This window comes from Epinephelus fuscoguttatus, linkage group LG10, assembly GCF_011397635.1.
Source record: "Epinephelus fuscoguttatus linkage group LG10, E.fuscoguttatus.final_Chr_v1".
Lineage (NCBI taxonomy): Eukaryota > Metazoa > Chordata > Actinopteri > Perciformes > Serranidae > Epinephelus > Epinephelus fuscoguttatus.
This window is the reverse complement of record NC_064761.1, coordinates 11,817,701-11,830,343: the sequence shown is the minus strand read 5'-3', so window position 1 is coordinate 11,830,343 and position 12,643 is coordinate 11,817,701. Positions and strand designations below refer to the sequence as shown.

General features: G+C 40.1%; 1 protein-coding gene across 4 annotated transcripts in view; it reads left to right on the top strand.

The window, feature by feature from the left end:
- bcar3 (BCAR3 adaptor protein, NSP family member) overlaps positions 1-11,110 on the top strand; it is an 81,791-nt gene extending 70,681 nt beyond the window's left edge. For all 4 annotated transcript variants that reach the window (XM_049587615.1, XM_049587616.1, XM_049587617.1 and 1 more), the window contains 12 exons: positions 1,051-1,176; positions 2,193-2,309; positions 2,507-2,736; positions 3,515-3,615; positions 3,828-3,962; positions 4,708-4,932; positions 5,106-5,710; positions 7,226-7,341; positions 7,974-8,145; positions 8,642-8,753; positions 9,150-9,353; positions 9,469-11,110. In XM_049587615.1, coding sequence (XP_049443572.1) covers positions 1,051-1,176; positions 2,193-2,309; positions 2,507-2,736; positions 3,515-3,615; positions 3,828-3,962; positions 4,708-4,932; positions 5,106-5,710; positions 7,226-7,341; positions 7,974-8,145; positions 8,642-8,753; positions 9,150-9,353; positions 9,469-9,647 — 2,322 coding nt within the window. In that variant the 3' untranslated portion in view covers positions 9,648-11,110. The remainder of the gene's footprint in view (positions 1-1,050; positions 1,177-2,192; positions 2,310-2,506; positions 2,737-3,514; positions 3,616-3,827; positions 3,963-4,707; positions 4,933-5,105; positions 5,711-7,225; positions 7,342-7,973; positions 8,146-8,641; positions 8,754-9,149; positions 9,354-9,468) is intronic.
- The last annotated feature ends 1,533 nt before the right edge of the window (positions 11,111-12,643 follow it).

Sequence of the window (12,643 nt, the reverse complement as noted above, 5' to 3'; positions counted from 1 at the left end):
AAACATTTTCAGTTAATTTGTTACCCAAGAATCATTTTGATTTGCTCTTTGCTTTTGCTTTTATTGTGTATTGATTCAATTAAGTGATTGCTTTTTTAATTCTTATCATCTGTTCTTGTTTTATAACTTCTTGAAGTTAATGATCACAGAGTTTTGCACTTAGTCTTGTTTCTGTGGAAGGCTGCAACTTATTATAAGATCGTTTCATTATTGATTGATAATTGTTTTGCTAGATTTTGTCAAAAAATAGTGAAAAAGCCACATTTATAATGTAATCCATTGCAGGTTTTATCTAACCAGCAGTCTAAATCCCAATATGTTGAGTTTACTAATATGCATGACAAAGAAAAGCATCAAATCTTCACATTTTAGAAGCAGCAACTCAGCATGTTGGTGTTTTTGCTTTTAAAAGAGAATAAAAAATCATTTATTGAAACTGTTGCTGATTAATTATCTGACAACTGATTCACAAATTTATCAACAAACTGTTTCAGCTCCATTTATACACACATTCGGTGTGAAAGTTCCCAGCCTTTGTAACAGTAGGTTGACAAACAACAACAAAAAAAAAAAGTCGTCATGTATACAGCTCAAAGGCCAAAGAATAAAACTACGGTCAGGAGATGCAGCTGAAATGTCCTGAGAAAGTTATGTTATGTTTTTTTTGTTCATACTATATGTATATATATATATATATATATATATATGGGTTAAAAATGAGTGCTTTTCATCTATGAAAGATAAGTAATAAGAAATAAAAGTAAATCTATGTGATAATTTGCTAATTAGATAAATACTGTAATAGGCTGAAGCTTTAAATATCTTAATGTCTTACTCTTACGTAACTGCTGCAAACCAGCCTCACTAAGCTCATAAAGAAGGTCAGAGTATAACAGCCGGCCATTACTACATTTAATTAAATGTTTGGACTATAAACAAACACAGTGTGCTTCTATGTGTGTGTGTGTGTGTGTGTGTGTGTGTGTGTGTGTGTGTGTGTGTGTGTGTGTGTGTGTGTGTACCCATATGTAATCCTCTGTGTTGTCTCAGGTTGCAGAGAACTTGGTGCAGCGGGACGGAGATTTCCTGATCCGTGATTCGCTGTCCAGTCCAGGAAATTATGTTTTGACTTCCCAGTGGCGAAATGCTGCCCAGCACTTTAAGATCAACAAGAGGGTGAGACCACCTGTATGAATTCATAGCAAACTGTCAAACACTCCAAAGTGTATGATGTAATACTTCATCATGGCAGTGGAATCCATTTTACCTACAGTCCCATGCAAATTTTATTTAATTTTTTACATTTACTCAAACAAGAAAGCCTCATTGAAATAAAAAAAAAAAAGTCCTCTAAGTGTTTCTGACAAGATGGGAATCACAATGAGTTACAGACTATTAACATAAAACAAATAAAAGCACTGAATAGAACAAAAGTTTATAACTAAAACTGTCAGAAAGAATCACTTGAAAGATTGCATCCTTAAAGACGACCTAAGAGTATTCTAAAACCATCAGTAATGAATAACAGATATTTTGACCAACGTAAACAGACGCTACTGTTGGTGCTCATGTTTATCTGTCTGTCTAACTGAGGTTGTCTTTGGCTGTAAACATTTTGAACATTAATTTTGGAGGATCTGTCTGAGTTGTGGATCCTCTCAGTGATGGCCTCAGTTGTTCATATCATTATGATAATGTCATTAAATTAATTAAAATAATAAGCTTCAAGAAGCTAAAAAGCTCCAGACTGGGATGATGATTCTCAGTGGGATCTGCAACCTCAGTAACTCTTTTTAATTGCAGTATTATTTGATTATGTGTTAATATAAAAAAGTATTGCTTAATGGAGCTTCAGTTTGAAGAATATTTATTGACAATCGCACATGCATTTTTTTTATTAACTGTGATTTTAACAAAACTGGAAACACAAAAAATAATTTGAGTTTATCAGGTTTTTTAATATTTACTTTTTTCTTGTGAATAACTTTTATATATAAACATCATTGATATTTATTTTATTTTTCTATTTCTTTTTGATCTGAGAGGTAAAGGTTACTCGCTGATTTAACTGGTCACAACTGGTAGACATATGCAACCTGTGACATGTGGTTGCATAGGCACTTGGGCAACAGGCTGGCACCACCAAAATATAACTAATCATTAACTTTTTCTTTTTCACATCTCTCCTTCAGGTTGTGATGTTGAACGAAGCCTACTCCAGAGTTGAGTACCGGCTGGAAAGGGAAGGGTTTGACAACGTACCTGCACTTATAAGATACTATGTCGGCAACAGAAAACCTGTGTCTCAGGTAGGTTTTTGTTTCACATAAATTGTTTTTAAGGAAAACATTGTCATATGTTTTTTTGACACAGTTTTGTGCCACAACTCAGCAACAATACTGTTTTGTAAATTTCATATCCTCTATGCCACTGTTGAAGAAAGGCTTTATAAAGAAAATATGTTGTGCTCACTGTAGTTATCTCCTCTGCTCTCTCTTCATTTAAGGTGGTAGGAGCCATTATCTTTCAGCCTATTAACCGAGCGCTGCCACTGCGCTGCTTGGAGGAAAAGTACGGCTTGTCCAGCCATCATCGAGAGGCGCTCATGGCGCAGGAGAGGCGTCAAAAACGCCTTAGCCTCAACATAACCAATGGACACACACACGACAACACACACAGTGTACATGACGGCACACACTGCCGGGACAACAGTGTGAGCCGGAGCAGCCAGCTCAGGTTAGTACGCAAGTAGAAACCCACATTAACACACTGAATATCACCAGTACTCCTCCGTGGCTGCAGTAATGTGTGTGTTTGTTGTTTCTATATGATCACATATTAAGCATATGTCATTTGTTAGATTTGACAAAGACTGTGTGAATGACTATTTCGCTTTTTAGCTCCAAGGGACACAAGCCTTTTACAGAAAGTGGGTAGTGGGCCAAGTAACCATGCTGTCTGCTGTATTTAAATAATGGAGACCCACCTTTACTCAGGCATCCTCTCTCTTTGTTTCCCTTTCTTCTCACACTCTCTGAAAGACTTAAATCAGCCCTTTAAATCCCTTCCTGCTTTTAAGCTTTTAACACACAGCCTGGAGCTGTTTACATTCATCATCCAAGCGGCGGGCTGTATATACAATGTGTTCCATATGTATCATTAAGTCCTCTATAAATAAAGACGTGGTGTCGGACTTTTCTGCTGAAAGGAACAGAAGCGTGTAATTTTACAAGTACATTGAGCTTAATGTATGGAGTCCATATCTGTCTGAGTGAAGAGATGGAGCAGGCGCGAGGAAAAGATAAATATGTGCTCTAGAGTAGAAGAGAACAAAGAGAGAGAAGAAAAGAAGGGTACAGGGAAGGAGGATAACAACTCAGGGTAACAGTGTTTTATTCTTACTGTTACCATTTTCATTAATATTAGAAATAGGTTTGATTTATTTCTCCTTTATGCATATTTGTGTGCAAATATGTTTATTGACATCAGTCTTTCAACGTCTCCTTTCACTCAGGTCAAAGGATCGTTGTGGCAGTCAACCAGCAAGTCTCAATCAGGTCCAGGAGAGGAGACGTCCGCTCAAGGCCCACCAATCAGAGAGCTACCTGCCTCTTGGTAAGGGAAAGTGACATTCTTTAGGCCTTAGTATGTTTCAGAGGAAGACTTAGTCAGATTGTCTAACATCATTTGAGGCCCCCTTCTGTCAACAGATTTACCATCAGTAATGTCTGACATTCTTCTCATTTGCTCTCTTCTCTCTCCATTCTTGTATTGTTTTCTGCAATCACCTCTACCTGTTCCCTCCGGTCGTCTCGTCTCCTCTTCAGGCTCCAAACCACAGCCCCAGCAGCCTCCTGACCCTCTCCTCCCCAGCCCCAACCCAAAGTCTCCAGTCTTTCGGACGGGCAGTGAGCCAGTGTTGAGTCCCTCTGTCCCACGGAGACCTGGAGATATTCTGGCAGGTCAGTAAATCTGGAAGCTAAAATCCATTGTTACACAAACCTGTGTAATAGCAGAGCAAATGAAAATCAAAACCTAAAGATCATCTGTCCACCTGGTATTTATATGCTGCTTAGGTCAGTATGTCTGTGTACCTGAAGAACATTCACTGAGCTGTATTTACACAGCTTTACTGTGGTAAATTTTACACACCATTAAATTTTAAATTTACCTGCAAAATACTGATGTATAGTGCATTGTGGCTGTTATATAAATCAGAAGCTGTCTGCGCACTTCAGTTTGTCTGAATCAGAAATTGTATATATGCAGCACTTGTCAAACGTAGAGTAAAGATGTGATAGTGTGCTTCATATGACAGCAAAAAAAAGGAAATAAAAGACGAAAAAAACAATGAAAAACAATGATGAATAAATGACAATGAGAAGTACAGTGAAGGAAGTAAGATAAGCAGAAAATCTTTGTTGCTCCTGTTTTAAAATCCCATCAGCAAAAGTCCCAACAGCAACAGTGCAACAGCCTAATCTGTATACCTCCTCAAACTGTAGGTGTAACGACTGTCCTTATTTGCTTTTTCCATTGCATGTGAATAGGAAATTAACGTTAACCCTGTCCTTGTGTGCTTTCACGCATACTTTGATTTTCCGATTCAAATAAAAGATAAACTGTGGCCGTACATGGTTCACTGTCACAGAAATGAGATAAGAAATGTCATTCAGTGTGATGACAGTGTTGTCCATGTGTTTCCAGGCCAGGCCATCCGGGGCTCTGACAGCCAGCTGTGTCCCAAACCGCCTCCCAAACCCAGCAAGGTGCCGCTGGCCCGACTGTCTCGCTCCCCCTGCCTTCAGCCACTGGCTCCCCTCTCCAGCTCCTGCAGCCCCACAGACTCCTCCCCCACCTCCCCCAGGCTGACTGCACCTCCGCTGGACTCCACATGTGTGGAAACTCTTGGTTCTACGTGGAGGAGTGGAGGTGACTTTAATTTGCACAAAATGCATCCACATTAGCTGTTAACTGAAATAGTAGTGATTTAGTTATTTAAGAATATTAATACTCTTTCACTACTACTACTCAAAGAAACCAATAAACAAAAGTATAGAGGAACAAAATGTGCAACTATTAATGCTGTTGTTGTTCTTCCACAGGCCCTCCTGTCCCTCCAGTCAAACCCCTGAAGTTCCATCATCTCCTGCCCGCAGACTCCCACAGCTCCTCCAGTTCGGCTGAGCTTCAGTTTTCAGACTCAGAGGCAAAGACAGGCTGGACGGAACGCCTGCAGCCGAGTCCCGCAGACCTGAGGTCCTGCAGCCCGCTGGAGTGGGAAGAATCAAACTCCCCTAACCCCATCACGGACCTTGACTTTCAGCCTCCACTCAGCAGCTACGTGGAGAGACTGAGGAGAGAGGGGGAGGGAGGGAGAGAGGAGGAGGAGGGGGAGGAGAAGGAGGTGGGAGGGAGGAGAGGACTGGACAGAAGCTCCTACCATCACGCCATCGCTGCTTTAGAAAACACCAGCGAGGAAGAGGAAGAGGAGGCTGCAAGAGAGGAAGAGGAGGAAGACAAGAAGAGCAGTTTCCAGCGGCCAGTTGAAGAGACGGAGTCGACGTTCCAGCCGGCGGAGTTCGGATCTCGACTTCTGCCGCCGGAGAACAAACCGCTGGAGATGGTGGTGCTGAAGAGAGCGAAGGAGCTGCTGCTCAGCCACAATCACCACAGCATCGCCAGACACTTGCTCATGGCCGACTGCCAGGTACACACGCACACACACACACACACACACACAGGACAACAGTTTAACTCAGTGTAATTATCTAATGGTAGTTTTAACTTCTCTATAAAAGCACTTTGGTCCTAATGTGGTATTTTCAAATGTTGTTATAAATAAATTGACTCACTACTTCATATTTCCAGGAGCAAACAGCTTTAGCATACTAAATAAAGTCTTTTGGTAAGTAGTGTTTTTATACCTCTGCAGCAGTGTCAGCCATGGCTGGAGGCATTATGTTTTTTGGTTGTCGCGAATACAACATCTCAAGTACAACCTGAGGGAATTTTGGCACAAACGTCCATTTCGAATCAGTGATGCAGTGATTAGAATTCGGTGGTCAAAGGTCAAGGTCACTGTGACCTTTCATCCATCTCATTCTCGTGAACGTTATATCGCAAAGAGGGTAATTTTAATTGGAAATTCAAATTCGAAAGGATTTTCACTTATTTAGTTTCTCTTAATATTTATAACCCAAATAATACTTGGAATTTGTTTAGTCAGAAATTCATTTTTTCAAGAACTGTGACACAGATTTGTTTATTTTTCAACTGTAAAATGTCCATCTGAGAACTTGTCAGTGCCCTCTAGTGGACAGACTATAATAGCACCATTGTTTCTTAATGACCTCACACACAACTATCTGCGTGTACTGCATTTTCTTGTTACTTATAGGCCCAACATATAAGCCAAAAACAGTGAATCTGCAGTAAGTTATTATCAGCCAAATATCTCAGTCGGGATCTACTGGGTCATTTTTAAGCTTTGCTCTCAACAAAAGAAGCTCCTTCTCTGTAAACTACAATAAACTTGATTAAACACATTGAAAAAATAAGTAACTGGTCTTCCCATTCTAATTATCTGGGAGATTGTCAGTAAAAAAGATAGCATACATAATTCATTACAGGAGTGCCATGCTTTACTTTTTAATAAAACACAATATACTGTATAAGACTAATACGTTGAAACCAGAACCTTTTTAATGCTTAATAAAACTTTTATTTATGCTTTATAAATCAGTTATTATTGCAACACAAATGTTGTTCGTATTAATGTATAAAAACTGTTTAATCAAGCATTAATAAATGATTACCTAACCATTAAAAAAGCCTTCTTTAAAACATAAAGGATGCTTCAATAAAACCTGTTTCCGTTCAACAGTTTTAAACCAGAAGGCTGTTCTCTGTCTGTCTGTCTCTCTCTCACACACACACACACACACACTCTAATTTGGAGGTAAACATGTTTACTGGTGCTGTTCCACACTGATCCTCCGTGTGTGTGTCAGAGAATTAGATTTCTATCTTGCAGCTGATGCAATAAAATGATCCTCATGATACAGGAGAATCACTCAGAGAGAAAACAACCTTGAACCAAATAAAATATTACAGCTAATCAACACACACACACACACACACACACACACACACACACACACATACAGTGGATGGAAATGAGAGTGGAAGATAAAACAACTATAAATCTTTTTGTTCCCTTCAGGTTGCGAGGATACTCGGAGTAACTCCAGAGGTTAAAGGTCGCATGGGCGTGTCCTCTGGTCTGGAGCTGGTGACGCTGCCGCACGGTCAACAGCTGAGGCTAGACCTGATGGAAAGGTACACATCATACATACACACATGATGGCACAAATGTTGCATCAATGAAGTAACTCATGGAAGTCCCCATGAAAAAGCTATTTTACACACTTCAAACTCACAATTTACATTTAAAGGAACAGTTCGACATTTTTAGGGGAATAAGCTTATTCACTTTCTGTCTATACGTTAAATATGAAGCTAGAACTAGCAGTTGTTACCGAGCCTTAGCATGATGACTGGAGACAGGGGGAAGTGGCTTGCCTGGCTCTTTCCACAGGTAAGAACATATGTCCCAAAATGTCTAACTGTCAAAACTTAAGTTTAAACCTATAGGAGGTCAGGGCTCTCCCGAGAGGTCCAAGACAAATCTCAGGGGTCACAACAATGATAAAACAATGTAAAGAGAATATATATAGATAGATAGATAGATAGATAGATAGATAGATTTATATAGATATAGAGTTCCAAGCCAAGAAGGTTGAACTGACATTTGAGATGACATCATTAGTGACTCATACCCACTGATTCGCTGTACTTCCTGTCAGTGTTCAGATACCACTGAAAGATCAGATTTGAAACTGACTTAATGAAACAAAAACAGACATTGCCGTTGGCTGGTGATGATAATCCTCCCGACCTCTGTCTCCTAGGCATCACACCATGGCAATAGGTGTTGCTGTGGATATTCTGGGATGTACAGGCAGTGTCGATGAGCGGGCGTCCACCTTAAATCGCATCATTCTGGTTGCGTTGGAGCTGAAGGACACAGTGGGCGACCTGTTCGCTTTCACGGCCCTGATGAAAGCCCTGGATTTGCCGCAGGTAACACACACACACACACACACACACACACACACACACACACACAAACTTGATATAAAACACACACAGAAATATAACCGTTAAAAATACTGAGATAATTATTTTTAACTATGTGTCCCTCTGTTTGCAAGAAATCCTAAAATTTGATCAACAATAAAAAAAAAAACATTTTTTGACCTTCAGACATGTTTTATCACTTCAACCATTCATTCATTCATCTTCTAACCACTTCATCCTCTTGAGGGTCGCGGGGGGGCTGGAGCCTATCCCAGCTACATCGGGCGAGAGGCAGGGTACACCCTGGACAGGTCGCCAGACTATCGCAGGGCTGACACATAGAGACAAACAACCATTCACACTCACATTACGCTGACACAGGAGAACATGCCACCGCCCTCACTTCAACCAATTGAATGAAAATGCATCCAAAAATCCAAAAATGGTTTTATGATATTTTGTGAGACTGACAGTTGGTGTGTGTTGTTGTTGTCTGCAGATCAGCCGTTTGGAGGAAACATGGACAGCTCTACGAAGGAACTACACACAGACTGCCATCAGCTACGAGAAAACACTCAAACCTTTCTACAAGAATCTGTATGAAGGCACAGGTACTGAACACACACACACACACACACACACACACACACACACACACACACACACACACACACACACTGCAGTCATAGATGAAATCATATTGCATCACTTAAACGTACTGATCGGAGGAGCATCACTGATTGTTAGACTGAGCATTGAAACACTGCCTTGCAAAGACAAATAAACTATTTATTTGCAGTCTAACAGTGTGCCCTGCAAGAAGAGTGTAGTATCTCAAAAATGCACAATTGCAGAGTTATGATAAAGAAATAATCGTAACATTTAAGGGTTCATAAAATGAGTTTAAAAGTTGAAGAGATACAAGAGAGATTTTAGATTTTAAATATATAATATAAAACATTTCGGTTTTAAATCCACTGACCTGGCTTCTTCTCCTCCTGCTGCAGCTTCCTCCCCTGCAGTGCTCTGCGTCCCCCTCCTGCTGCCTCTCCTCACTCTGATGGAGCGCCCGTCAATCGCACCTGAGGGGGCGGAGCTCTGGGAGACCAGCGACCAGGGCTGTGACATCATGCTGCGCCACCTGGAGGCTGCGCGCGACGTTGCACACAATGCACACAGCTACACGGCCAACGCACAGAAGATCCTACAAGGTAAAAACAAGAAGGTGTACAATTATACATAAAGACGTTTAATTTTTTCATTCATTAAAGTTAAATTAAAGTTAAATTAAAGTCATTAAAGTTTTTTTTTTTTTTCTTCCTTCAGGTTTCACATGTGACGAGGACCTGTTGGAGGTGTTTAAAACAGACTTTCAGCTGCGGCTGCTGTGGGGAAGCCGTGGAGCTTCAGTCAACCAATCAGATCGCTACAACAAATTCAACCTCATCCTCACTGCGTTGTCACGGAAACTGGAGCCCCCGCCCAAAACACAAACCTTAATCTGACTTCAGCTGAGCAACAAGTCTGACATCCTGACACACTTTGGACTTCAGTAGAACATCGGGTGGATCAGAAACAGCTGCGATGAAGGGAAGAAGAGACATAAACTGTAATAAAGCAGAAAGTCGACCAGAAATGACCTGCTGTTAGTCTGAGAAAGAGGATACACTTTAAACAAACACACTTTCCTGCAGCTGCAGACGCCACTGAACTTGATGCTGTCACTAATCCAGCTGTTCACAGTCGTTGTGATTTTCCAGAGAAATGCCAGTTTGGCTCCAGACTTTATAATGACTTAATATTTCAGTCAGTGTAAGGTCCAGGGCTCACAGCAACAATGTAAACCTGCAGCTTCACTTTATTTAAAATACACATCACCCTCAGATCGTCTGCACAATTTACATCTTAAAATATAACATCAGACACACAACTATGAAACTTCACATGTAAAAAATACACACGCATACAGGTTAGACTATTACTATGACAACACGATCAAGATTGTTATTGTTATTATTATTATTAAAACATGTTACTCAATCAATCCATTGCTGAGATCAGGAGATGCAGTATTCACAGGTCATTAAATCCCTCAGTGTTTTGGTGACAAAAGCTCCAACAGATGATCCCAGCTTAACTTTAAAAATGACCTTCTTAAAGGGAGTGACTGATATTAGTGTGAGAGCAGAGCAGACAAGAAAGGTTTAAAGGGAGACGCTGGTTTGGAAATTTTTCTTCAACAGGTATTTGTTTTATTTTTACACTGACATTCCAGTTAATCAAAAACATATTTTTATATTAAGAGTAAATGGGAAAACCAGCCAACAGCTCCACATCTTGTGATGAGCATGTTAAGAGTGAAATGTAAGGAGGATATCCCCTTAAAGACGTTAATGTAGCCTTTATTTATTCCTGGTAAAAAGGAAGGACACTTACCCTCAAAGTCAGCTTCTGTGTATATTGTCAATAGAAAAAATAAGGCATTTACTGTGTTTGATGAATAAAAAAACACTGAAGACAAGAAATATGCAGTTATAACAATAAATCTACAGCAACAAGTTAATATAAATAGGTTTTTAAGGAGGCGTTTTCTCAACATCAGATGACAAGGATCTATGGTCATTTCTCTTCTGTATTTACAGACAGTAGGAGCAGAAAATCCAATCTGCAGCAACAATTCAAACTCTCTGTACATGTGTAAATGTAGCTAGAAGTGTCTTTTTCTTCTCCAGATGAAAATATTTTTGTTTCTGCATAAACCTGAATGAAATGATCAAAATACGGTGGAAGTAAGTTAACATGTGAGAGACTAAAGCTGTACATATTTGAAATGTTAGCATGTTAATAATAGACTGTACATATTTTCTGTAGAGGACTGACTGTAAAAAAAAAAAAAAGATGTTGATGATTTTAATATGTTTATATTATTATGAACTACTGTGTAAGATTTAATAAATATGGTGTACAATCTGCGGAGGTCAACTGGCTCTGAATGAATTCACATCTTGGTTGTAAAGTTATGGACATGTTTGAAGGCTTTGTGTTAGATACGAATTATTGCACACACCAGCCACTTTATTAGGTACATCTGTTACACTGCTCATTAACATGAAAAATAGCCAATCACGAGACAGAAACGCGGTGCATTTAGGCATGTAGACATGGGGTCCGTTTCACAAAGCAGGTTTAGTGAAAACTCAGAGTCTGTTAACCCTGAAATGAGGGAAACTCTGAGTTTTCCGTTTCAAAAAGGGAGGTAACTCAAACCAGAGAAAGAGGGGTAACTCTAGCCTGTTTCAGAGAGAGAGGTAACTTAAGCTCTCGGTCAGTTACCGTAGTAACAGACTCTATGAACCTAACCTGGTCGGGACCAGGTTTTTCTCAATGAACCTCGAGTTTCTCTCTGTCTCCGCCCTCTTTCAGAGCCACACACTCCATCTGATTTCCTCATTCATTCAGTCAGCAGGCGAGTTTTGGCGTAGCCTACTTCTGCCGTCTGTCATTTAAAAAAATCATTAAGAAAATCAGAGTCAGTATATTAGAAGTCCATCAGGCACAGTAGGTGGCGACTTTTTTCACTAACATGGCATGTCCTTTTGATAACGATCCCGTGGATGAAGAAGCAGCATTACTGCGCAGAGAATTAAATATTCGTCGGGAGATGGTTATCAGACCACGCATAGATGTTTTAGCATTTCCAGACAATTATATTTTTGAGCTGTACCGTTTCACGTCACAGTCCATCATCTACATACACAACCTAATCCGTCCTTACATTTGCAACATTACCAGTCGTAGTCATGCTCTCACATCCCAGCAGATATTGTGTGTTGCGCTGCGTTTCTTTGCAAATGGAAGTTTTTTGTACAATGTCGGAGATGCTGAGCACTTGAGTAAGGCAACTGTATGCAGGGCGGTCAGAAAAGTGTGCTCATTTTACAGGCATCTGCCTTCTTTCTGTTGGCTGAGTAGAAGTCTGTGTTAGTTTAAATAGGCTTAATTATTTAACAGAACATGATATAGATGAGAACACATTTATGTGTGTGAAAACAGCATTATGTTGGGGATAAAACAACTGCACAGTCAAACAGCCACTTAATATTTACTTTACAATGTAAAACATGATCAAAATGAGGTACCCCCATGAGATTATGCCGAGGTCTTACCTGTTTGAACAATGTGTTTACATTTCATCCTAAACTGCTGCCAAGTGCGCTTCTCCCCCGCGGGATTGCACCTAAATGAAATAAATTAATAGGCTACCATTCAAGACCCGAGCAGCAATGTTCTCCCACGCCGTCTTGAAAACATGTGCAAACTCGCCGCATGAGCGCATTAAGATTTCTAATTCTATTGGGGTGAAAAACGCAGCCCTCTTCCGCGTTGCCATGGTGACTCGTCAAATCGGGGCTCCATTGATGCTGGCTTTTTTATAGTTGTGGTGCACGCGCTTAACTCCAAGTGAAACTACTCCGAGTTGATTAAACTGATTCAAATCAGC